The 25,143-nt window shown below is 61.6% G+C and overlaps 2 protein-coding genes across 6 annotated transcripts; one reads left to right on the forward strand and one right to left on the reverse strand.

Annotated features, from left to right (window-relative positions):
* The first annotated feature begins 6,473 nt into the window (after positions 1–6,473).
* Positions 6,474–10,248, forward strand: ERFL (ETS repressor factor like). The gene is made up of 5 exons (XM_004598059.2): positions 6,474–6,549; positions 8,679–8,913; positions 9,172–9,367; positions 9,452–9,569; positions 9,794–10,248. Exons 1-5 carry the CDS (start codon positions 6,483–6,485, stop codon positions 10,246–10,248), a joined length of 1,071 nt encoding a protein of 356 aa, XP_004598116.1. The 5' UTR covers positions 6,474–6,482.
* Positions 10,249–10,966: 718 nt separating this feature from the next.
* On the reverse strand, positions 10,967–24,414 carry ARHGEF1 (Rho guanine nucleotide exchange factor 1). Of its 5 annotated transcripts, none has more exons than XM_058675153.1 (30): positions 24,323–24,414; positions 22,089–22,131; positions 21,910–21,993; positions 21,487–21,600; positions 21,097–21,195; positions 20,872–20,914; positions 20,547–20,793; positions 20,229–20,258; positions 19,967–20,066; positions 19,756–19,852; positions 19,625–19,669; positions 19,352–19,489; positions 18,873–18,975; positions 16,970–17,137; positions 16,614–16,759; positions 14,925–15,071; positions 14,731–14,813; positions 14,493–14,618; positions 14,244–14,358; positions 13,944–14,044; positions 13,774–13,851; positions 13,519–13,594; positions 13,265–13,432; positions 12,784–12,871; positions 12,586–12,672; positions 12,299–12,366; positions 12,111–12,200; positions 11,693–11,856; positions 11,466–11,580; positions 10,967–11,307 (listed from the first exon to the last, which is right to left on the reverse strand). In XM_058675153.1, exons 2-30 carry the CDS (start codon positions 22,116–22,118, stop codon positions 11,219–11,221), a joined length of 3,039 nt encoding a protein of 1,012 aa, XP_058531136.1. In that variant the 5' UTR covers positions 22,119–22,131; positions 24,323–24,414; the 3' UTR covers positions 10,967–11,218. The 5 variants fall into 5 exon arrangements, with proteins under 5 accessions (XP_058531136.1, XP_058531139.1, XP_058531138.1 ...); XM_058675154.1 differs by having other exon boundaries at positions 11,290–11,307; positions 11,466–11,566; positions 12,111–12,197; positions 19,634–19,669; XM_058675156.1 differs by lacking the exon at positions 16,970–17,137 and having other exon boundaries at positions 12,111–12,197; positions 19,634–19,669.
* Positions 24,415–25,143: the final 729 nt, after the last annotated feature.

A 25,143-nucleotide genomic window follows, 5' to 3' on the forward strand; every position in this document is an offset into this window, starting at 1 on the left:
CCCGGGCATTGGCCCTGCCCAGCTGTCCTCTGTTCCTGGCTCCCTCTGCGGCTCCTTCCTGACTCCTGCTCTGCCCCTGCGCTCTGTCCTCCTGCTCTTTGACCCCATTTCTCGGTGTCTCCTATATATGCCCATCCTTGTCCCTATGTCACAGCCCACATTTGTGAACCTCCGGTTCCCTGCCGTGTTTGCCACCTCCCATCCCAATTCTGGCCTCTCTGTTCCCTGCCCTTTCCTCTAACCCACTCCCAGAAGCGTCTCATGGATGCTGGCCTACCACAAGCAGGATGCCAGAAGCTGCCGGCCCTTGGCCATGAGCCTGGCAGGGCTGAGCCCTCTTGGTTCCTGCTGCTGTCCCAGGCTCCTGCAGCTGCAGCAGCAGGAGCTCCTTTCCCAGCCCAGCTGTCACTGTGACCCTGACAGAGGCCAACAGGTGTAGTCAGAGAACACAGGCGGGGCTTGGGGTGAGGGGGCTGGGGTCAGGGAGAGACTAGGAGCTGGGGTTGGGGTTGGCTCTGGCCAGTAGAGGTGAGGCGCTGGGGACGGTCTGGGAGTTGGGGTGAGCCAGGCCTGCCTCCCTGCTCCCTCACCCAGGAATGGAGAAGGGCGAGGCGGGCTCATGGCGGTGGTGCCGGATACATCTGCAGCAGCAGTGTTCTTCTGCTTCGGTCCTAATCCCTCAATTTTCCGCCTCTCTGCCCCCTTCCTCCCTGACCCCGAGTGGGTGTGCGGCTCACCTGAGCTCCCTGCAACCTCTGGCTCTCTAATTTACTCCATCTCAGCCTCGTGCTGCCCCCCATGACCCCCCTTTGTCTCTGGTGGTCTCTTTCCTCCTGGCTCTGTCTCTGTCCCCCCATCTCTGCCTCTGCTGCCTCCTCTCACTCTCTGTGTTCCCTCTGGCTCTCTCTGGGCAGGGCTGGGTTGGGGTGCGGGCAGCCTGGGCTCTCAGGCGCCTCTGCCCTCCCCTCCCCCAGCTATTTGGTAGGCGGGGTGCGTGGCACTGCGGCTCCCACCTCCCCGGGGACGCTCCCTCACCAACCACCCCCCCACTCACATGGCTCTGCGCTGGCCGCAGCCCAGGGAGAACACGTGGACCCCAGACACAGATGCTGGCGAGCGAGAGACGGGGAGCAGGGTGTGGGTCTCCTTCCCCCACTGGTCTGGGCCTAGTGGCTGTAGACACCCCAACCCAGTATCCCAATCATGGCCAGGAGTCTGACCCACTATCCCTCTGTGTGACTTGTGTGGTGCATAGGTTGTGTGTGTATGTGAGATGCAGCACCTTGGTATCACATGAGTTTATGTGTGTGTGTCCTGGCCGCTCGGGACCCTCGGGCTGTCATGACAGTGTGTGTGTGGGCATGTGATCCAAGCATGAATGTGTGATCCATGTCCCGTGTGGCCACCTCAAGTGGATGTGTGGGGGCACCTCAGTGGCCACCGTTGACAGCCAGGAGAGTGGCTTATTCCAAAGCTGGGGGGGCACGAGAGTGACCCCTGAGAGGTGTGGCTGTGAGGATCCCAGTGCCCTGGTCATGTGTGGCAGCTCACGGTGGAGTCTGGGTTCAGACCCGGGGTGTGTGTGTGTGTATGTGGGCATTCAGGAGCCGACTGTAGCAGGCTGTGTGGAGAGTTTAGTTCGTAACAATCGCGAGCGGTGCTGTGTGTGGCCAACCCTGAAGTATGTGTGTATGTACACTGGTGGGTGTGCGTTTGTGGGCCGCTGTTGGCTAGAGCATGTGTGTTCAATTTATGTAAACTCAAGTAAACTCTGCTGGTGTGTGTGTGTCCACCTGAGGATTCTAGTGTGTGATGCTGAGATGTGTATCCATGTAGTATGAGGTATGTGTGACATGTATACGGTGTGGTGTGTTATGTGCAATTTATAGTGTGTGTGGCATTTGTGTGGTGTGTGGTACATGTATTTGGTGTGTGTGTGTGATGTGTCTGTGGAATATAGTGTCTGTGGTGCTTGTATGTATCCTGTGTGTGGTTTGTATAACTTATGTGTGTATGTTGTGTGGTGGGTATACGGTGTTGTGTGGTGTGTGGTTTGTGGCGAGAGTGTTTGTGATGTATGTGTGGTATATTGCATGTGATGTGTGGTGTGTGTGGTATCATGTGAGGTGGCATATATGTGTGATATGTAGTGTTACATGGTCTGTGATATGTTATATGTGTTATATTTGTTATATGTTGGTGTGATGTGCAGTATGAGATGTATGGTGTGATATATGTAATGTACATGATACTGTGTACAATATCATGTGGTGTGTTTATGATAGCGATGTGCATGTGTGTGATATGATAGGTGGTATGATGTGGGATGTATATACACTGACATGTGAATGTGTGGTGTATATGTGGTATGTGTGGTGTGTGTGGTATGTGATGTGTATGTATATGATGTGGGGTATATGTATATGTGACATGTAATGTGATCTGTGGTGTGGTGTGTATGATGGTATGCGTGGTGTATGTGATATGTGGCATGTGTGTATGTGTGGTGTAGGATGTGTGTGAGACATGTGTGATGTGTGTGATCTGTGGTATGTGTGTGATCTGTGGTGTAGCGTGTGTGGCTTGGTGATGTGTGTGACATGAGGTGTGTGTGTGTGGTATAGGATATTTGTGTTTTATGTTGTGTGTGTGTTGTGATGTGACTGTATGTATACTCCAGGAACATAGATGCCCCTCATAGACTGCTCGGAAGGATAGGGTGGGTGTGGGCATATGAGGACAGAGAGTCCCCACAACCCCCTTTTCCCTGGAACAGCCACAGGGTCTCCTGGGTGCCTGTGCCAGAGGGTCCCGAGCCTGGCTGTGTGGGCACTTGCACGCACATGGCCATGACCCGGGTGGGCATGTGTGTGACAGTGGGGAGCAGGGCTGGGGACGTGGGGGCTCATGCATTTGTGTGCAGACACACAGGTGGTGAGGGGAGCCATGAGGTACCTGTACCTCCACCGTGTGCACAGGTGTGCCCTACCCAGGTGCGGTGCGTGGGAGAGGGTGTGAGTCCTGGGCGAGGATGGGGGGCGGGGGCAGGCAGGGTGTGTGTATCTGGGAGGGATGTGTGCTTGTGGGGGCAGCGCTGAGAGAGGGGTCTTGGGCCGCGTCTCTCTCCTCTTTAGACAGAGCCCCGGAGAAGATATGAAATTTAAAAAAAAAATCAATTTTCATTCCACTTGTGCAGATTGTGTTAAGGGGAGGTGGGGATGGGGGGCGCCTGGGTGAGGGATGAAGGGGCTTGTGGGTGGGGGGATGTGAGGCCCGAGGCAGCTCCGGAGGCTGCCAGCTCAGCTTAGAGGAATCAAAACAACTGGTTAAACCCCAGCCCAGGGGGGTGAGGAGACAGAGACAGGGAGACATGGATAGAGAGAGATACAGAGACGGAGACAGCCAGGAAGAGGAGAGAGGACCAGACCCAGAGAGACACCCTGGAGAGGCAGCAACAAAAGGAGGCCTGGCACAGGTGCTCGCCCCCTGCGCGCACACACACACACACACACACACCTGACTGAGGAGTTCATAGACGCATAGGGGGACAGTCAGACAGAGGGACAGGGCAGAAGGAGCCATGCGTGCCTCGAGCTTTGCTTTCCCTGTGCAGCTAGAGGGCAGGCTCCCGGCTGTGCCAGCCATGTCTGGAGCACAATCCCCGTGTGTGTGTGTGTGCAGGCCATGTGCATAGGCCATCTGACTCTTGTGTACACCTGTCTGGTCCACGTGCGAGGGTCTGTAGCACCTGCCCGTGTGTGCCTGCGTGCTGTTGTCTTTTTGGCGTGGCTGCATGACATGGTCTCAGTGTGTGATCCTGTGGCTGCATGATGATAGGTCTCTGTTTCTGTGAGACATGGGAAGTGGTTGTGTGTTAGTTTTAGTCCTGGGTCTAATTGGTGTGTATTTGTGCAGAGTTGTGTGTCCATGCACATGTGTGCATGTGTGACTGCTGATATCATATGCCTGTGAATGTGTTGTGGACCTGTGTGTCTAGGCTGTGTGGGTTGTGTGCTGTGATCTTGGTGTGTGTGTGTGTGTCTCTGTGTGATGGGTTGTGGGATGTGGTGAGCTGTGATCCTGTTGTTGTATGGGTCTGTGTGATGGGTTGTGGGACATAGTGGGGTGTGATCCTGTTGTGTGTGTGTGTCTGTGAATTGGATTGTGGGACGTGGTGGTGTGTATGCCAGGGCTGGTGTGCAGGCCTGTGTGGCTGTGCTTGGCAAGGAGGAAGGCAGCCTGTTTCAGCCCAGCCCCTCTCCACACAGAGCCGCTCACATGCACACATCCAGTGCCATGGCTGCGGGCGGTGGAGATGGGGGGTGAGGGGGGGTGGAGGAAGCAAAATAAAATTAAAAATTAAAGCTCGCCCGGAGTCCCCATCCGCACCGCGCGGGCCGGCGGGGCGGGGCTGAGGCTGCGGCGGCTCCCCCGCCACAGCCACGGGCTGGGCCTTCAGTCCGTCTGTCTGTCCAGTCGCCCGCCAGGCCCCTTCCTGCCCCTGCAGCCCCGGGCCCTGAGGCCGGCTCCCACCATGGGTCGATGGACGATCAATGGGGCCAGGGGGGCGCCAGGGGCAGGACGAGATCAAAGGGGCCCCAAGAGGTGGACACTGGATGGGGGGAGGTTAGAGACGCAGAGACGGGGCGTGGGGTACGGGGACACCCCGAGACACAGGCTCCGCGAGAGGGGTGTGACAGGGGGACAGGAGACAGAACGAGGGGCGGCAGAGGCATGAGCCCTGAGCCCTAGGGATGCGGGCGCGGAGGCCGTGAAAGGTGGGGACCCAGAGATGCGCGGCGGCCCGGCCCAGGGCAGCAGGGGACGGGCGAGGGGACCCAGCGCGAGGGGCCCGACGCGGGTCAGAGACAGGCCCGGAGACGGGCAGGGTGACTGCAGAGACCCAGAGATGCGCGAGACGGCGGGGGGAGCGTGGGAGCAGGGCCCGGAGCGCCGATCCCACGGCTCCTCGTTATAACGTGTCCGGAGGAGGCGGCGGGGAGTTGAAAGCGTCGGGAAGAGAAATCAAAACCAACACGGAAATGAGAGGGGCCAATGGGGGTGGGGGTGCGCGGGGAGGGGGGGTGGAGGAGGGAGGAGGACCCAGGGAGGCCGGGAGAGAGAGTGCGGGGGAGGGGGTGATGGACCGGCACAGAGATGGTGGGGGGAGCCAGAGACAGAGACGGTACAGAGAGGGAGAGACAGGGAGGGAGAAAGCAGGGACGGAAGGTAGGGCAGACGCAGCAAGAAGGGTAAGGCTAGGAGACCAGAGCGTGAGGGGCAGAGGAACAGAGAGGGGAGGAACCCCCAGGTTGGAGGGAGACGGTGGGAGAGACAGGTGGGGAGTGGGCTGGTGGGGGCGGCAGACAGGGCGCCCGAGATGCTGGGGAGGGGACAGAGGCAGGCACAGGGGTCTGGTGGCCCCAGCCTTGGACTGTTGGGAAGAGGGAGGGGGGCCCAACGGGTTGTCAGGGCTGGGGGAAAGCGCTGGGGCGTCTGTGGGGAGATGCCCAGGGGACAAGGCCTGTCCGGCATGGGGTTGAAGTGGGGCTTGTGGGGAGGGGATGGCAGAGCCTGGGTGAGGAAGGCACCTCTGTTTAAGGGACTTTGACGGGGTGGGCATCTTGAGGGGCTCAGCGGGTCCACCAAAGTGCTGGGAGAGGTGAGGTCTGAGGGGGTGTAGTGGGTAAATGGGGGAAGGGGCTGGAATCTGAGGGGAGGGGCTCCGCGGGGGCTGGGCAGGAGGTGTCTCAAAGAGTGGGTGCCAGGGGGTAGTGGCTGTGTGGGAGAGAGGGGAGTCTGTGCATGAGGGGCTGAGGAAGGGGTGAGGAGGCAACCAAGAATGGGGGGGTCCAGCGATGTAGGCGGGATGGGTGGGGGCCCACCCTAGTGGGGGAGGGCTTCTGAGGGAGGAGGCGGAGGCGCATGGCCGGGGTCTCTGGCTAGACAGCAGGTTTGCGGAGGCGCGGGGCTGGTAGGGGGCAAGGCAGGGAGGACAGGGGCTGCACCTGCCCCTCCCGGGCGGGCCACTGCCCACTCCAGCCTGTTCCAGGCTGCGGCGGGAGCCCACGGAGGGGAGCGGGGCTGCACCGGGGCTAGTTTTCCGGAGAAGAGAGATGGGGGCAGCCCGAGACGGACGGAGGGAGCTCGAGGTCGGGCGAGAGGCGCGGACGGAGGGATGGCAGCAGGGCCGTGCGGACACGGCGGGCGCGTGGCAAAGAGCGCGCGTGGAGGCCGGGCGACGTGGTCAGCGGTCGCGGACCAGAGGGAGGAAGAGGCTGCAGGAAGGACAGGCTGAGACGGAAGGGACCTGGCGAGCGAGCGGGACCGAGGGCTGGCTGCGGGAGGGACTTGGCGGCTGGGCGGCACTGGGGGTGTGGGTTGCGGGGTGCCTGACCCGGTAGGGCCACTGACCCGAGTCTATCTCTCCCGCTTGCCCCGTCCCCGCCGTCTGTCGCGGCCTCTGCAGGGCCGGTTCCACCATGGACTGTAGCTGCGTCTCCGACCTGCTCTTCGCCCCGCCTGCCCTGCCGGCTCTCTGGACCCCCGGTAACTGTCCCGCCCGGACCTCCCCCTCCCCAGGTCCACCCGAGAAGGGGGGAGCAGCCGCACCCGCTTCTCTCGGTACCCCACTGTGTGTCACTTCTTGTCGTTTCCTACGCGGTTGCCTCTCCCCCGGACTTGGTCAGAGCCCCCAGAATAAAATGCCTTGGTGAAAAACTTGGCGGAAAAACTTCCCTGCCACCTGCCCGCTGCGGGAGGGGGCTAAGTTGGAGGGAGATGAGGATGCAAGAGCCTCAGGCTCCGGGTCCTCCTCAGCCTGCTCCCTCTGGGAGAGACATTGGGGGGGTGAAGGAAGGTGGGGAGGCGGGCCCCAAAGCCAGGTTAGGAGCGGCACAAGGACACCCAGCTGGGAGTGGATGCTCTGAACGGCGGAGGGGGACAGTGAGGCTGGCTCAGGGTGTTTGTGAGCTGAAGGCACACGATCCACAGATGGACCCTGTGTGTTTGCACATGTGTGTAATGGAGGGAGGGGCTGGAGTAGCTTGGGGTCTCATTTCAGATAGAGGGGTTGCTGGGTGTGTCTGTTCAATGCTGCTTTTGTGAGAACTGGTGCCTGTTTGTGCATGCACACCTGGGTAGTCCAAACATCTCTGGGATGGAGGTGCCCAGCAAGTCACCCAGTGAGGCCAGGAGACGGCCTCACCTGACTGTCGTGGTATGTGTGGCATTCCAAATGGTCATCCTGGTGCATGGAGGGCTCTATGAGCGGACGCTTCCTGGGCTCTAGTGTTGGGGTCTGTGTCTGTGTGCACGACTGAGTGTGTGTGGGACTATGTTGCTACACGTGTGCACCTGCTGCCAAGGCTGGGAGTCCCTTCCTGGCTGACAAGCTGGAGCACACCGGTGTTTGTTCGGTGGGTTTCACAGTTAGGTTGGGGTCCTGAGATGCAGCTGCTTTCCCGGGGAGGATGTGTGCTGGGTGTGGAATGGGCCAGAGCCAGTCTTAACTGAGCTCCGTCCTCGAAAAGAGCTTGAAATTAAAACAAAACAAAACAAAACCAAAACACCCCTTCAGGGACAAAGCTGCATGGTGGGACCCCATCTCCTGCCCCTAAGAGTCCAAGGGACTGCCCTGTGGTCATGTGCCAGTGGGTGTGGGAGCCTGGCCTCTTGGCTCAGCACCACCCCACACGCCCAGGGCCTCCGTCCGCAGCCCTCTGCCTTTCCACACCCTCAGCTGATTACAGACAAATCCTGCTGCCTGTTCATACCTGGGTCTGGGGGTGCCACGCAGGCAGAAGGGAGGACGTGGCATAGGAGCTCATTGAGAAGCTGGATTCAGGGTCCGAGTCTGTGGATGGGCGTAAGGCTGAGGGGCTGGTGAGACTCTCCATCCCAGCTGCATCTGGCCTTGGGTATATGTGGACATGGGGCCCAGGACACTGCTCTGCGTGAGCCAGGGCCATGCGCACTGTTACCTGTGTGTCCCCCCCACTGGATGAGTGTCGGCGCCACATTCACCATGTCCCTCACACTGTGTCCTTTGCTTCTTTGGACTCCTGTCGCCTTGTGCGGCTGTGTGGCTAGGGACCCCGACGTTTTGGGGTTGGAGGTATGCTTGTATATGTGGTGACAGATGTGCCACTTGGCTGGTGGAGATGACCCGGGTCTGGGGCAGCCTATAGGTGTCTGGTGCATGGATGTCTGTGTGATGTCACCTGCTGGGGGGCATGAGAGTGTGTGCACACACGTACTCATACGCACACATCTGCATGGACACAGCCTGTTCCAAATGGTGCTGTCACACAGCTGAGCATGGGAAAGGATGTGGGGTGTGAAAGGCACAAATGCATGTGAAGACACAGGGAACTCATGTGCACACAGGCCAGCCAGGACAAGTCAGGGTGGGATGGGAGGATGGACTAGGGAGCACAGACAAGGCAGAAGGGAAGACTGCCAGTGTCAGGGGTGGCTCAGGGTAGGGGATGGACCAGAGACCTTGTGAGCAGGTCAGGGCAGCGGTGAGAGTGGATTTGCATTTTCTCTCCTGCGGTGCACAGCATTGGGGTCCTCCCAATGCCATGGCCACCTCCTGGGATGCTGAGTCCAGCAGGAGCCACAGCCCCAGCAGGGGAATCCTGACCCTAGGGCCACTCCCTGCCTTCCCTCCTCAGGGTTCGCCTTCCCGGATTGGGCCTACAAGCCAGAGTCATCCCCTGGCTCCAGGCAGATCCAGCTGTGGCACTTCATCCTGGAGCTGCTGCAGAAGGAAGAGTACCAGGGCGTCATTGCCTGGCAGGGGGATTACGGCGAGTTTGTCATCAAGGACCCTGACGAGGTGGCCCGGCTGTGGGGCATCCGCAAGTGCAAGCCACATATGAATTATGACAAGCTGAGCCGGGCCCTGCGGTGAGGAGGGGCTGGAGCCTAGATTTCTGCCCTGTCCCCTCCTGCCAGTCCCTGGGGTTGCCTGCCCTCTCCTCCCATGTTTGTTGGGATTTCTCCTGAGTGACAGGGCATGCTACCAGCTCCTCAGCCCTTCCTTGCCCTAGAGGCTTGGTTATGGGACTTTTGGGAGCCAACATGCTGTGCCCGAGGCCTGCCCTGGGCTGTCCGTAGGCCTTGAGGCCCCCAGCATCCTCCTGCTCCCACTCCCTCTCCCCACAGCTACTACTACAACAAGCGGATTCTCCACAAGACCAAGGGGAAGAGGTTCACCTACAAGTTCAACTTCAGCAAAGTTGTGCTTGTCAATTACCCACTGCTGGATGTGGCTGCCGCTGCTACGGGATCCCCACTCCTGCTGACCCCCAGTCCCTTTGCTGGGACCCCTGGGCCAGATGCTCCTTCCCTCACCCCTGAGGTGAGTTGGGTGAGGGCGCACTGTGAAGGCCCTGCCCTGGGAGACCCAGGAATCTGAGCTGCAGTGCCTCCACTTCCTCTCCAGACCCTGCAGACCCTCTTCTCTGCCCCGCGCCTGGGAGAGCACGGGGCTCGGACGCCGCTCTTCACCCCTGAAACGGACAAGCTACGTCTGGACAGCCCTTTCCCATTCCTGGGCTCTGGTGAGGGGATGGGGGGCGCGGGGAGCACACCCAAGGCCAGGGTGTGCTCATTTAACAGCCAGAGGGACCTGAGGGGAGCACACAGGGAGGGGTCTTTGGGGCTTCCAAGGGGGCTGATGGATGAGTGGGGAGGGATGAAGGGAAGGACACGGGGCGAGGGGGAGGCAGTACCAGCAGGCCCCAATGGTAGAGGGCCCCAGCCTGAACCATCCCTATCTCCCCAGGTGCCACTGGCTATTCCAAGCCCCCTGGTCTGCTGGGTCCCTACAGCCGCACCTTTCCCGAGTACCCCTGGAACTTTAACCCATACCTTGCAAGTCCCTTCCCCAAGTTGCCCCCCTCCCTATACCCCCCACACTTCTACCCGAACCCTCTGGCCAGTTCTCTGGGCCACCTGCCCTCGACAGGAGCAGGGGCAGGAAGTGGCCCCACGACTACACCCCTGCTGGCCACACCAGGGGAGGGCCTGGGTCCCGAGCGTCCCTCGGGCCTGGCAGCAGCCCCCCGCCTGGCACTGCCAGGGGCTGCAGGCCCGGAGGCCACGCTGGGTGGGAAGGAAGACAGCGACTCTGAGCTGGAGATTACTGACGTCAGCGGCTGCAGCTCCGACAGTGAGGGCGACGAGGGCCTTCTGGTGCCCCCCAAAGCCAAGGCAGGCAAAGGGGGTGCTGGCAGCTGAGCAGGCGCAGGCTGGTGGACCCTGGGAGGCGGGGACCCGGGTGCCTGCCCACTGTTGTGTGCTCGATGCCCACCAATGCCCAGGCTTGGCCCACAGCCCTGCTCCCTGGGCCGGGCATGTCACTGCCCCAGTCTCTTTCCCCAACCCCAGGGTGGGGTCTCAACCCCCTCACAGAGGGGATGGAGCATGATGGCCTCCAGCCCCTCTCCCCAGGCTCCAGTTGGAGGGGGCTCTGCCTGGCTCCACTCCTCAAGTGCAATATGGCGCCCAGCCTGCCCGCCCATCCCTGTGCTGTGACCTGTGTTTGTGTGGCCGTGTCAGACCCCTGCGCCCAGCCCCTTTCCCCACAGGCCCCCCTGGGGTTGGGAGCTCAGAGCAATAATCCCGCCCCCAGCCCCCACCCAGGAGGGGCCCCCTCCGTCCCAGCTCCCCATGTCCCTCCCCCGCCACCTCCAGAGTTTACTACAAAAATAAAAGGAGAGATGGGGAGCCCAGTGTCGTGGGTGATAGGAGGGCTCAGGGGTAGGGGCTGGGATAAAGCCTGGGGGAAGACTTCCATATACCTGGTGTGTGTGTGTGTGTGTGTGTGTGTGTGTGTGTGTGTTTGCCTGAGGAGTGCCCAGAGGATCAAGTGCAGGACAGAGCCTGGGAGTGGATGTCAGACAGCCTAGAGGGGCCTGGGCAGCACGCCCAGCCCTAGGCTCACAAGACCAGAGTCTTCCTTAGATAATATATATTAAAAAATAAACCTCCAATTCCGGGTATAAAAACAGAGCAAAGGCACTTGGGGGTGGGGGATGGAAGGGTGCTCCCCACAGGCAATACTGAGACAACCTGGGAAAGGGGGTCGTGGATGACCCCAGAATGAAGCCCTGAGTCCCCCAAGCAGAAGGCAGGGGGCACGGGGGTGGGGGGGCCCTGCCAGCCCGTCCCACACATGGTGGCCCCGAGGCAGCGCTGCTCCGTGTGCTCAGACCCAGGTGTGAGATGCGGCAGGCGGCAGCTGCGAGGCTGGGGTAGCCCTTGGTGTCCGCACCCCACTTCCTCTCTGTGAAAGGCCTGTGCAATGCAGGAGAAGGGAGACAGGGTGGGGGGCGGACACAGTCGAAATCCAGGAGAGGGAGGTCAGGAGCAGGAGCTGCATGGCAATGCAAGCAAGGGAGTGCCTCGGTACCCACCCCCAGGGTGGCCCCTGGTCTGGCCCCTCTACCCCTCACCTGTCTGGGCAGGATCCTCATGTGCAGCCAGGTTGGGCGACATGGTGCCCCCCAAGCTGAGACAGGAGGGGTCGCAGGCGGCATACCTCCTCCTCCAATTCCTGCTGGGGACAGTCTGTTGAGGAGGGGCCTACCCGGGATCCGGCTAGCTCCTGGCCACACCCCTACTGGTTCCAGGTCCCACCCTGACCCCCTCCAGGCCCACCCCAGCCACACCCCACACACACCTCCAGCTGCCGGATGCTCTCCTCCAGGCTAAGCAGCTTCTCTTGGATATCCTGCATCTGTGCTGGGCTCAGGGGGCCACCTCCTGGAACCCCATCCTCTTCCTGGGGAGGCCCCGCTCCACTCTCTTCCTCCACGGGACACAGCAGTTGCTTCAGGGAATGCACTGACAGGGACCAAAGGGGACTAGGTCAGACAAGCCAGGGGCTTGGGTGGGATGCCACAGATGCAAAAGAGGTGTACGTGTGTGGGGGGGGTACCAGGGTGAGAGAGGGCTCTGAGGATTGATGTGCCTGGGGAGCTAAACTTAGCAAGAGGCACAGAGGCTGCAGAGGGAGAAGAGGGGCGTGGCAGGTGGGGTGTACTGGTCTTCCAGCTAGTTTCTCTAGCTCCAGCCTGGGGGGGCAGGGTTGGGCTTACCTTTCTGGAGGGCCATGGCAGCGAGCTGGCCCTCACGGCCGGGTCGGCTGAAGGGCAGGAGGTCGCTGAGGAGTCTCTCAGTCCTGGCTGCTGGGGAGACAGGCCAGGAAGGGTGCATGGCCGGTTGCCTCTCATCACCCCAGTCCCTGAGGCCCCACTCGCCCCCCACCAACCCTGTCTGGTCTCACCATCTGTGGCTGGGATCTCTCCGCCACTGTTGCCATTCTCGGAGCTATTGAGCGGGGGCTCTCGGGTGCTAGGGGGAGGAAGTGCTAGGTGACCCCGCACCCCTAGCCCAGTGCGGGGGGGGTGGTGCGGGTAACGGCAGGGACAGAGAGAGGTGGAGGTGGGAGGGTCAGGGAAGTTCAGGAGAGATGGGTTGAGGCTGGAGATGGGAGGGGAGCTGACAAAGAGGTCTGGGGACAGGTACACTCATGTAACAGGGCTGGGGCACCAGGTCCCTGGCCCCTCTCACCTGCTTGGACTAGGTCGGGGCTTGGGACGAGAAGCGGGGGCAGGGACCTTCAGGCAGCCGGCGGTCTCCGTGATGAGGGTGCACCAGCTGGGAGGCAGGCAGAGCCCCAAGGCCTTCAGCACCCACACCCCTGCCCCATCTTCTTAGGATCTCCCGCCTCCACCCCTCTACCCCAATGGCCCCCAGGGAAGCCCTCACTTCTTCCGTTCTGATACGGTCTGTGCCACCAGCTCATATATTTGTGCCTCCTGGTCCCAGGTAAAAATGACGTAGAAGGCTTTGTGGTCTGTGGGGGGAGGAAGGGGAATGGCTGAGTGCCAGGTACCCCAATGTGTGCCTCTCTTTGAACACAGGTGGGGCGCTAGGGAAACCTCCCTCAACTTTGCTAAGCCTCAGAGCTTCCCCCACCATCACGCAGCAAATTCCCCAGGGGGCTCTACCCAAGGAGCCCCTCAAGCCACCCACCGTCCAGCACTTCCACTGGCCCTGGGGTGACTTCTTGGCACGGCTTCCACCCCTACTCCCCTCCGTTTCCCAGCAGCAGCTAGAGGTTTTCAACACAGAACACAGAGGGGAGCTGGCCCCACTCCCACACAAGCACCTGCCACCCCTTCCTGTCAATCTGACAACCCACATGGCCCCACCCCTCCTCAGCGCAGGCCACGCTCCCGCAGCTCACCGGTGGCCACCTCGCGGGTCATGGCGGAGGTGAGCCGTAGCACTGGCCGCAGCATGGTCTTGCCGTCAGGTGTGGGTGTGAGCGTCCGGCTGTGAGATTTGAGCAGCAGCCGCTCATCCTGGCGCTGCAGCAGCAGCAGCAGGTCGTCCAGCAGCAGCACATGCACCTCTGCGGGCAGGTCCAGCAGCCACTCAGCACCTGCTTGGCTGCCCGACCCCGCCGGGCCTCCATCCCCACTGCTGGCCCGCACTCACCTACGGCCTTATCCTTTGTCACCCGCCATACCAGGGGCCCCTCATGCACCAGCCTCTTCTTGGTGATGTCCAGGTTCTAGGGGTGGGAGGACAATGGGGGTGATCCTGGGGTATGCCTTCATCAGGGATCTTGGTGGATACCCCACCAGCAATGAGGTGAGGGGCTCAGAGCTCCCCGGGAGCCATACCACAAGGGCAGGGTGGATCATGGATATGTTAGGAGGGGAGGGGAAGGGAAAGGCAGGTGGCACCCACCTTGAACTCGCTCAGCATGGGGTCGCTGCTCTGCCTCAGGTGGGACAAATCCAAACGCCGCTGGTAATCCTTGAGTCGCTGGGACAAGAAAACAGAAGTGTTACAGGGCCAGGCCAGGCCAGGCACAAGCACACGCAGCCCCCTGCATGCGCTTCCCTGCCCTGGCTCACCAGCAGGTCCTCCATTTCGCGCACGGCTTGGTTGACATGGTGGAGAATCTCGCGGCAGCACTCAGCCGCTTTCTCCACCTTCTCCCGTTCAGCGGGTTCTTCTGCAAGTCAAAGGAGAGGTCAACCAGTGAGCCTTCTCACCCTGGAAGCTCCTGGCCAGGGGAGGGGGGCACAGGGCACTTGGGAGTGGGTTGCCTACAGGGCGTGGGGCCTGGTCAGGGAGTGGGGTACCGGCGGGCGTGGGGCCTGGTCAGGGAGTGGGGTACCGGCGGGCGTGGGGCCTGGCTGGGAGTGGGGTACCTGTGTTCTGCCCGATGCTCTGCAGCAGCAGGGGATACTTGGTCAGCCGTTGCATCTCGGTGGGGATCATGTCCTTCAGCTGCAGGCGCCGGCACCGCGGTTGGCTTTCGGCTTCCTGTGAGGAAGCAGCCAGTGCTGGGCGGCCTGAGCCTGAGGCTCTCCTTGGACGGGGTCCAGCCCCTTCAGCTACGGGGCAGGCGTGGGTGGGATGGGATGAAGTGGGGGTTCCCAGGGCTGCAGATCCCATACCTGCACAAAGGCACAAAAGCGAGGCTCCTTGCGCTGTTTGGCTTTGAGTTGCTCTAAGGCAAATGACTGGCGGCTGCAGAAGCGGGAGGAGATCTTCTGGAACCAGGAGCCCTCCGTACCATCGAACTGCGGGACATTCAGGCCGGAGGAGGCTTGTCAGGTGGGATTGGCAAGAGCAGGGTCTGGGGTTGGGGAGGGGAATGGGCAGGAGGATAGGCTTGGGGGGCAGTGGCCGCACCCGGGCTAGCAACACATCTCCGATCTCCTCAATGAGGTAGCCACTCTCTTGCCTCCGCTTCATAAGACGATCCAGGAACAGAGCTGTGGGGTGCGGTGAGAGAAAGTGGGGAGTTACTCTGTGAGGTCTGGGTGGAGGGGGAGCTCAGGGCGGTGGGCTCCTCCCCGGGGGTGGGGGACCGGCTCTGCACTCACAGTGCACATCGATGAGCTCGTCCAGGCTGGGGAAGATGTTCTGCAGCTCCTCCAGCGGGAAGAAGCCCCCCTCGGCCATGGGCTGGTAGAAGAGGTCATGGAGCACCCGCAGCATGCGCACGTGTGCCGCCTCGGTCACCAGCAGCTCTGCAGGGGAAGCACCAAAGTGGGCTGGGACCCTGTACCGGGGCAGCCTCAGAGGCAGGCTCGGGGGTGGAGCCATTCGTCCCCTTAATTAGCTTTGAAAAGCCTCCACAGGCCACGTTTCTCTTTCTGTAGCGCAGCCAGCCAGGGTGACAAGGGTGCCCCTCTGCCTGTCCCTCATGCATCTTAACAATCAAGTTTTGGCCAAGCACGTGCCAGGTCTAACTCTCCAGGCTTTCCCAGTCCCAGGGTCCACTCCTGCCTCTGGCACAAGTCCGTGGCCTCAGTCCCGGGCACAGCCGGAAGCCCTGGAGACCAGAGGCACGATGCTGTATGCAGGACAGTGTCCCCCGCTGAGGGAACCTACTGTGCTGTCCAGCAGGGCAGCTGCGAGCCACACACACCTCTGCACGTGCCACTCAAGTAAGAGAGGATGCGCTGCACAAACTCAGCTCTCAGGCATCTCTTCACAGGTCAACTGCCCTGGAGATGACCAAGCTGGACATCTCTATCATTCCACAAAGTTCCATCAGAGAGCACCGTTTGTTTATTATATCCTGCTGAAGTCTGTGACCCCAAAAGTAGTCACCCCATACCCTAAAAGCTCTGACTGCTCAGTGACCTGTAAGACAATCCTCAGTCGAGCTATCTGTGTTTTGAAAGAAGTGTGGCTTTCAGCTTTTACTGTCCGTCTCCTTCCCACGAGAAAACAGAAAAGAATCCAGACAAAGGCCACACGCCCTCCCCGTCACTGCCCAGGAGACGGCACTGCTCACGGTGATCTTTCTGCAGGCTTCTCCCTGTGAGCGTCCTTTCTCGTTAGGAGAAACCACGCTAACACTCACAGCTCCTTGCTCTGTGCCCAGCGCCATGCTAGACACCCCGCACCCCGCACCGCCTCTCCTCCCATCTTCATGGCCATCTCTGGAGGCCAGAGCTGTGAGCGCCCACCTTACAGACCTGAGCTTCCACCAAAAATGCACTTTTCACCTGGGGGCACCTCAAGAATTTCATGAAAAAGATTAGGGGAGGGGCGTGGCACATGGGCATCCGTATCAGGGTGCCTCACGTCTGGTTCTGGCTCTGATCTTGATCCTGGTTCCTGCTGATGAACACACACCCTGGGCAGCAGGGTGGGAAACCCTGATGGAGCTCTTGGCTCCTGGCCTCAGACTGGCCCAACCTCAGTTGCTGTGGGCATTTAGGGAGTGAACTGGGTGTGTGAAGGCCATCTTTCTCTCTTTTTCAAGCTAAGCAAACAAATAAATACTTAAAGAGAGCCACTTTCGGAAAGTGGAATTAAAGGATGCTCATTCTGGAGGCTGGTGGTGTGGCACAGCAGCTCGAGTCCTGGCTGCCCTGCTGCTGAACCAGCTCTTCGTTCTATCACCTGGGGAAGCAGCGGAGGACGGCCCAGGTCCTTGGGCCCCTGCCACCTGGATGGAGTTTCGGGCTCCTGGCTGTGGCCTGGCCCAGCCCTGGGCTCTAGTGGCCATAATGGCGTGTGAACCAGCAGCTTTCTTCCTCTGTGGGGGTGGCACTCACCACTGATGACCTCCTGCCGCTTCACCTGGCTCTTGGGCAGGCTGTGCAGGGTGTCCGGGGGCACAAGCTCGCGCCAGCCAGGGGGCTCTTCCGGTTCCAGCTCCAGTCCTGACCGTCCCGGCTCGCCTTCTTCGCCAGGCTCAGGGCTGTGGACAGAGGTCCTGTTAGCAGCCCACTTGGGGCAGCCCAGGAAGCAGCTTCCAACCTCTCTGTGGCCTTGGCCTTTTATGTCCCCAGGGTCTTTAGACAGGAGCACCCCCTCCAGGCCTCAGCATCTAGTGGCTCCTACAACCCCCTCCCTAACTCTCTAGCTGCTTCAGAGGACGGACAGATGAACGGATGGGGAAGTGACGTACGTGGCTCGTCGGGCAGGGCCTAGCACGGCCGCGGCAGAGCTGGGGTCCATGTCCACGTCGCTCCGGGAACGGCCCCCACCCCGGCCCTTAGCCCCGAGGCTGCCCCGGGAAGGCCGGCGGCGGTCACTCACCCGCAGGCTCTCTGAGCGCCCCAGACGCCCCGACAGCCTGGACCCCGAGGCCAAGGACACAGTCAGGCAGATGCCAGGACAAAGAGATCACAGCAGGGACAAGGACAGGGACAGAAACAAGGAAAGGGACAGAGACAGGGACCAGGACAGGGATGGTGACAGACCAGGACAGGGATGGGGAGGGACCAGGACAGGGACAGGGATAGACCAGGACAGGGATGGGGACAGACCAGGACAGGGACGGGGACAGACCAGGACAGGGATGGGGACAGACCAGGACAGGGATGGGGACAGGGACAGACCAGGACAGGGACAGACCAGGACAGGGATGGTGACAGACCAGGACAGGGACGGGGACAGACCAGGACAGGGACGGGGACAGACCAGGCCAGGGATGGGGACAGACCAGGACAGGGATGGGGACAGACCAGGACAGGGACGGGGACAGACCAGGACAGGGATGGGGACAGACCAGGACAGGGATGGTGAGAGACCAGGACAGGGATGGGGACAGACCAGGCCAGGGATTGGGACAGACCAGGACAGGGATGGGGACAGACAAGGACAGGACAGGGACAGACCAGGACAGGGACAGAGACAGACCAGGACAGGGATGGTGAGAGACCAGGACAGGGACGGGGACAGACCAGGGCAGGGACGGGAGAAAATCAGGACAGGGACGGGGACAGGGACAGACCAGGCCAGGGATGGGGACAGACAAGGACAGGGACGGGGACAGACCAGGACAGGGATGGGGACAGACCAGGACAGGGATGGGGACAGACCAGGACAGGGATAGGGACAGACCACGACAGGGACAAACCAGAGCAGAAAGCAAGGGATGGGGAGAGACCAGGACAGGGATCAAACATGCAACAGAAGAGAGAGGTGTCAGGAAGGCTATTGGGATTTTAGGGGTACTGGGGTGGTAGGGGCCAGGAAGGGGAAGAGGAAGAGGGGGGCACCCCAGGGGGAGCATGGCCTGACCCCTCCCTCCCTGAGGCAGGGGCAAGGGATGGGGGCGAGATGGGGTGGGCAGGATTCCCATACTTAGCTCTTCAACTGGGAGGATGACGTCCCTACCACCCCTCATGGTAGGGGGGAAGGGGAGGGGGTGGTCATGTGGGGAGGGGGAGGGGCTGGGAGAAATGGGGGAGGGGCTAGCCCTCTCCCGACCCAGGGCCCAGACACCCACCTCTTCCACCTTCTGGGGAGAGAGGGGCACAGGGTCAGAGGTGGACCCGGGGAAGATCCCATTCCCCCTCCCCAAATCTGCCAAGGGGGCCCCAAAGCAGCAGCACGAGGACAGGCAGGGGGCAGAGCCCCCCCCCATGGTGAGGGGGACAGGGCCCCCAGGCATGGAGCAGAGCGGGCACTGGGGAGGGGGCACCTGGAGCAGCACAAGGACAGGCGGGGCAGGGCCCCCCACAGTGAGGGGCACAAGGCCCCCGGGGCACAGAGCAGGGGGCATCGGGAGGGGAACACCAGGAGCAGAGCGAGGCTGTGAGGCTTGGGCTGAAGAGAGAAGGGGGAAGGAGGAAAAGGAGAAGGGGCGAGTGGCAGAGAGCCTGGCCAGAGAAGAGGGAGAGCCAAGGGGGGACCAGGACAGGGGAGGGGGAGATGAGGAAGACGGGAGAGGAAGACAGCAGCTGGCAGTGAGGAGGAGGAGGAAGATGGCGAGGGGCAGGCAGGTGCAATCGCAGAGGCAACACCCACACACCCTCCCCAGCCCTTGAAAAGCAGATAAGCCCTCCCAGTTTTGGCCCAGGTACCTCTCCGTGTCAGCACCCTCTTCCGTGCTGTCCAGGGGTGCTAGGGGCTCCAGTGCTAGGCCCTGCTGGGGAAGGTCGCTCACATCTTGGGGGCTGTCGACACCTGCAGAGCGGAGGAGAGGGGGCAAGAGCTGGTCAGAGCCCTGCCCCTTGCTCTGCAGGCCCTGGTCCTGGCAGCGGAGCCCTCACCCATCCAGACTGCAACCCCATGGCAGCAGAGAGGAGCTGGGACTAACCCCACTAAGAGAGAAGGAGTGGGGGGCCCAGAGAGGGAAGTGAGTGCTCAGATGGCAAAGCAGCAGGGCTGGGACTTGAACCTGGGCCTAGTCTCACACCCTCCCTGCTTGGCCCTAAGGAGCTGGGAAGTGGGTGGGGCTGGTAGTTCGTGATCTAAGCGCCCTGGAGTGCTGAGGCTGGAGGGAGGGGAGCAGGGGGAAGGTATCAGCAGTGGTGCCTGCTGCCCTGTCCCAGGGACGCACCTGGCTCGCGGTCCGGGCTGTCCCCAGAGATGGGGTGCAGAGGGACTCCAAGGGTGTCCTGGTTGGAAGTCCCAGCACTGCGGTCCCGAGAGGGCACCCCTAGGCCTCCCTTCCGATCCATGGGGCCTGGCTTCTCCCCTGGGGGAATAGCAGCAGCTACAGTCACAGCTCCCAGAGACCCCAGATGTCGGCCCCACCCCCAGGCCCTGGAACACCATAGCCAGTTCCTTCCTCCTTAGAACCAGGGTCCACTTCCCCCCCAGTCCTGGACACCTGTATTACCGTCCACCTCGCCTTTGGAATGTCGCAAGTCTGGGGCTGAAAGGGAAAAGGGGGACAGTGAGGGGGTGGCCTGGGATGAGTGGTGCAGATGGCGGGGTGGGCAGAAGTAGGGGTCATCTCACCCTGGGGTTCACCCCGGTTCCAACGGGCAGCGTCCAGGATGCTGCTCAGCCCTTTCTTGGTCTTGGGGGGCTCATCGGACCTCCGGTTCCCCATCATCTGTGGGAAGACGGAGGTGGGGTGGCATCTTGGGTGAGAAGCCAAGTGTTTTCACCCAGAGCCCAAGGGCTCCCTTGTGAACATGGGGTCCCTTGGAGAAAAAGAGCTGGGTACCTTTTTCCGGAAGAAGTTCCTCCCCGACTTCTTGTCCCCGCTCTTGGTTCTCACCCCAAGGTGGCGCATGTACAGGCTGATGGCGCCCACCACAGCAGTGCTGCGGGGAGGGGACTCTGAGGGTCCTGCATGCAGCCCGCAGGCTCCACAGGTCCAGGCCCAGCCTTCCCTCCCGACCCACAGCCACTTCCTGTGGCTCCAAGGGAAGAGGATGGGGTACAGGAGGACAGGATGTGGCCCACAGCATCTCTGCTTCCCTCACCTGCGCTCCTCATCCATGGAGATGGTGTGCCTGCAGGGACAAGGGACAAGGCACAAGTCTGTAACAAATTCCAGGGTCTGGGTCCCTCCACCCAGCACGCATCTGCAGGCTGCTGTCCCCTGGGGAGGACCAGGGGAGACTGATGGAGGAGGCTCTCCATCTGGGACTATGGATAAGACCCAGAAACTGCAAGAGAACCCCAAAGCCAGAGAGGAAGAACTCTAGGCCAGGGCTGGGGGTGGGAGGGTGAGTTGTGGTGCTCAGACGGGCACCCTGGGAGTGGTAGAAGGCGCCCAGGTGGGGTGCAAGAGTACTCACTGCATCTCCTCCAGGTGGGCCAGCAGCCGCTCAGCCACGTGCCGCTCCCGGGCCACGTAGTTGGTGCGGTCCCGCCCCACCCAGGCCTCCAGCTGGCCCAGCTCCTGTTCCCACGGCGTCATGCCCATGAGCCGCTTGGAGCGGAAGTCCTCCAGCTGCCGGCTCACTGCTGCCTGCTGGCTCTGCACCACCTCCTGCACGAACCGCCGTTGGACATCTTCGGAGAGGAGATCAGGCCGCGTGCGGTCTGCAGGCACACAGGAGGGGCTGGGACCAAAGTGTTCTCCCACCCTCACCCTGGGGAGTCCCCTCTTCTTCCTCTTACCAAGTTCAAAAGCCACGTGGGGAGGGACCTGTACCCGTAGGGCCTGCACAGGAGAAAAGCGGTGACACAGGGGTGATATAGGAGTTACAGCGGTGCAGCCTCGAGCCCTGACAGGCGGGGACACCTTCTCCATGCCCTAGGTGGGCGGAGGTCGCAAGGGGCAGGATGACTGTCCTGGGTCGAGCAGGAGTGGGGAAGGCCAGGGCTGCTGGAGGACACTCTCACCGCAGTCTTGTCCAGGAAGCTGTGGCAGAAGTCCAGGAAGGCCTTCTTGGCCTCTTTGGGTCCCAGGGCGCCCAGCATGTCGGCGTGCAGGCAGCAGAGCTGGGGGAGACAGAGGGAATGACATCCAGCCCTCCTCACTCTCACTTTGTCACTTTCCTGCTATGCAAAGCCTAAGGGGGCTTCTCAGCAACCCCCCCTCCCAACTGGCTTCTCATTCAGCCTGTTCAGAGGTAGCCTCGGGCCCACTTCACAGCTACTAAGTGGCAAAGTGAGACTGGAATCTGGAGGCCTCTGCCGTGCACTGGGGGCCTTTTGCATGGAGCATTCTGCATCTGGATGGGCTGATGCTCTTGGCCAGCACCAGCCTGGTCCACCCCGCCGTGCCCTCACCAGGGGTCCCGGCTCGAACTGCAGGGCCACGTGCTGCAGGAGCGCCATCAGGTGGGCCGGGCGCTGCTTCACCTGCTCCAGGCTCTGGAACTGGCTGTTGTGCTCCTCTGTGTTCTGGGTGAGGGGAGAGACAAGAACAGTAGGGTGGAGGGAGCATTCCTGGGCTCAGCCCTACCCCCTCCTGGTACCTCCCACTGCCCCCAAGCTGGAGAAGCTGCAGCAGGTGGGCAGGGGGCGACAAGAATTAGGAGAGAAGGGCCAGGGGCAGAAGGCTGTGGTTGACCAGCTGCAGGGGGATCCCTGAGGATGGTGTGGGAGATGAGGAAGAAAGTATCAGGAAGAAGTGAGGAGGAAGAAGCTGGGCCCCCCCCTGGGGCTGGGACGGAAGCTTCACCCCCACCCACCTACCTCCTGCCTGCTTACCGTCTCTAGTTCATTCTCAAAGTCCTCGTCCTCAGCCCCGATGATGCTGATGGGCACCAGGCCAGGCCGGGGGGGCCCCGGGGCCTGCGGGAGAGGAGGAGGGATGGGCTCAGTCACCTCCCACCTAGTGTTCCTCTCTTGGCTGCCTGAGGTCCCTCCCCCTGGGGCAGCCCACTCACCGCCGCCCGGGCCACGTCCTCCAGCTCCATGGGCGCCGCAGAGCTGTTGGGGGGGAAGCGGAACGGGTAGGGGGTGCTGGATGAGGGTGCAGGATGGGGGGGCGCTGGGTGAGGGTGCAGGATGGGGAAAGCTTGCAGATTACTCAGGGATTCCTGGCCCAGGTGAGAAGGTGAGTAAACAGCCGGCCCCGCAGCTCAATGGGGCCTCTGTGTGGCCACAAAGGGCCCTTCAGAGGCCAGCAGGGCGGGCAGCCAGGGCCACGGCAGGGTGGAGCTGGAACAGCTTTGGGTCCCCAGAAGAGGCAGGCTACAGAGGGGACCTGCCAGGAGGCAAGGAGAGGGAGAGGGAGGGTCTGGAGGGGAAGAAATGGGGTACAGGGGAAGGGGTGCTCCCCGCTCTGTGACAGCCCCAGGTCAGGATGTTGCCTCTGAACCCACCAGCCCCACTTCCTGTCACAGGAAGTCACGATGGCAAACCCCCAACCCCCAACCCCGAAGAAATGAAACTGGGCCCTCCTCTCTCAGGGAGCCCCCCATTCGAGGCTCTTCTTCCTCTCCTGAACCTCCTATGGTTCCCACATCTCAGGCTGGAAAAACAAGAGACGGTTCTCTGACAGCGCCCGGGGGTGGGGGGATCTGAATCCTGCACCCCACCTGTCCCTGCCATCACCCTCAAATCTGTCTTCAGTCTTGCCTCTTTTCTCCATTTCTTCAACCTCGGCCATGTCCTCTGATATCATGGCCACCCCCACCCCCCATGACCCCCGCAGTGCCCATCTGTTTGTGCCCCCTCCAGTTCCCCTTCTCCTGCTAATCTGAGTGACACCAATGCCCCAGGAAGCTGTGGCAGGTGCAAAGGCGCTGTGGAAGGAGGGCTGGGGTGGCTGTGAGCTATTTATAACTGAGACCCACTCCTCTCCCAGCCTTCCTTGGGCACCGCCTCCTCCCTACCACTTTGATCCCCACGGAGGAACAACAATGACTCCGCTGCAGCGCCCAAATGCCTTCCTGCGGTTCCACCCCACCCGCGTGGGCATCATTTTCAGCCCTTCCCAGGAAGTGGATGTGTCCGTGGAAAGCTGGGCTAATTCAAGAGCTGAGCCCCGCGGCTCAACGCTCACACAGAAGTTTCAAAGCCAGGCAGGAAGCAAAGACTCACTCATTTTTGGGGGCCACAGCCACAGTGGGAAGTACCCCTAGCTGTTCTGTTTCCAACTTGCCCCGAACCCATGAGGGAGATAAGACCTTGGGGGTCCCTGCTTGCTCCTCTCACCAAGGAGGAGGGACACACTCCTGGAGCAAATGCAACAGTGCCTTGCAACAGTAGCCAGCAGGCACAGCACTAAGTACACAGCAGGGACAGGTACCTACCCAGGGACACCCATTAGGTCAGTTCCACAGAGGGAACTGAAGGACGGGGCCAGGAACCTCAAAGACCATCTCTCCCCACTACCTCCCACCCCTGGATAGCAAAATCTGACCCAGAGCTGGGAGTCCCATGAGGACCACGCTGGAACGTGGGCAGCGGGGCGGAGGCTGTGGCCCTTATGGGCAGGGCAGGAGCTAAGAGCAGACTGGACGCTGGCTGCTGGAGGGGAGGGTGCACGGGGTGGGGAAGCTGTACTGACAGCCGCCCAGCAGGGCCTGCCACCCAGCAGAGGGAGCCCTGGGTGCCAAGGCCAGGCTGACAGCTCCACAGGGGTGGGAGCTCCGTGCAGCCCGGGCAGGTGTCAAGCGGATGACCCCCGAGGCCACCGACAACCAGGGTGAGCCGTATGTAAGCCAAATGGAGCCTGTCCAAATGTCAAGTTAAGTAAATAGCTCTACATTCCACTTGACACCCAGGGAGTGGAGGGGTAGGATCCGAGGACCAGGATTCCTTAGGGAAACCGGCCGGCTTAGGAGACCCACGGGGACTTAAAAAGGGGCTCAGACTTCTATAGGAATAAGTGTTGGGTCCTGAGACCCAGCCCACAGTCCCCTCCTCGATTTAAGAGGGTGATACTGACGTACAGGGACTCCCCAGGTCCCTCCGAAGCGGGCCTTGAGCCAGGGGGTCTACAGGACCTCGTGATCTATAAAGGAGACGTGCACAGGGTTCACGACACCAGCCCCAAATCTTTCACGGGACGTGGCGAGTCTTAACACGGGCCTTCCAACCTTCAGGGGACGTGGCGGAGTGCACGGACCGGGCATGCTGGGCTGGGCCGCCCTCAGAGGACCACGTCTCTCACCTGGCTCGGGGTTGGGAAGATAAAGCCTCCGCCGCCGCTGGAACCCAAAGCTGCGCGCGCTGGCACCGAGATCCCCCTCCCACCTCTCCCCCGCCGCCCCAGTCGCTCTAGCCGGCCCAGCCGCGCCAGCTCCACTCCTCCCGCCGGCCGCTCTAGCCGGCCTCCTGCCAGCCTCTGGCCTCGGTGACTCGACTCCTCCTCGCCGGCCACTCTAGCGCTCCATCACGCCACGCTGGCCCGATAGGGCCGCTCTGGCCTACCTAGGAGGTCCGGGGTTTCCGCATCTCTACTCTCCTGACCGGCCGAAGCCCCGCCCCCACACGCCGGAGGGCGGAGCCTGTGGGCGCGACCCCGCCCTCCTCGAGCCCAGGTTCTCGGGGGTCAGGTTGCTCCCCGCCAACTTGGGGACCGACTCCCCGACTCCACGTACACCTCGTGGCCTGGGTCCCCCCGCGATGCCTCCTTGGGCCCGCAGCGTGAGCTGCCAGGGGCCAGCGCTTCTCCCCAGGGCCTCAGTCTTTCCATCTTTGCAATGGGGGAGACGGGGCAAAGTTCTCTCCGGCTTGCTCCCCTATTTCTTCCCCATCTCCTGGGGCGGAGGAGTTGGTGAGGGGGAATTCACGAATGACCCAGAAAAAAAACTTTTCCAAAATCCGCCTTCCAGGGCGCTCGGCCACTTGGGGCTTCTCGGCGCCGTTCTCTCGGGCTTGCCTCTCTGAGGTGGCGTGAGTGTTCGGGAGTCCGAATCCCAGCTCCACTCGGTCTCTCCTGCAGAGCTGTCCCCTACCCCGGGGGCGGGTGGCGGGTGGAGACCAGGCGGC

Source organism: Ochotona princeps, chromosome 16, assembly GCF_030435755.1.
Source record: "Ochotona princeps isolate mOchPri1 chromosome 16, mOchPri1.hap1, whole genome shotgun sequence".
Lineage (NCBI taxonomy): Eukaryota > Metazoa > Chordata > Mammalia > Lagomorpha > Ochotonidae > Ochotona > Ochotona princeps.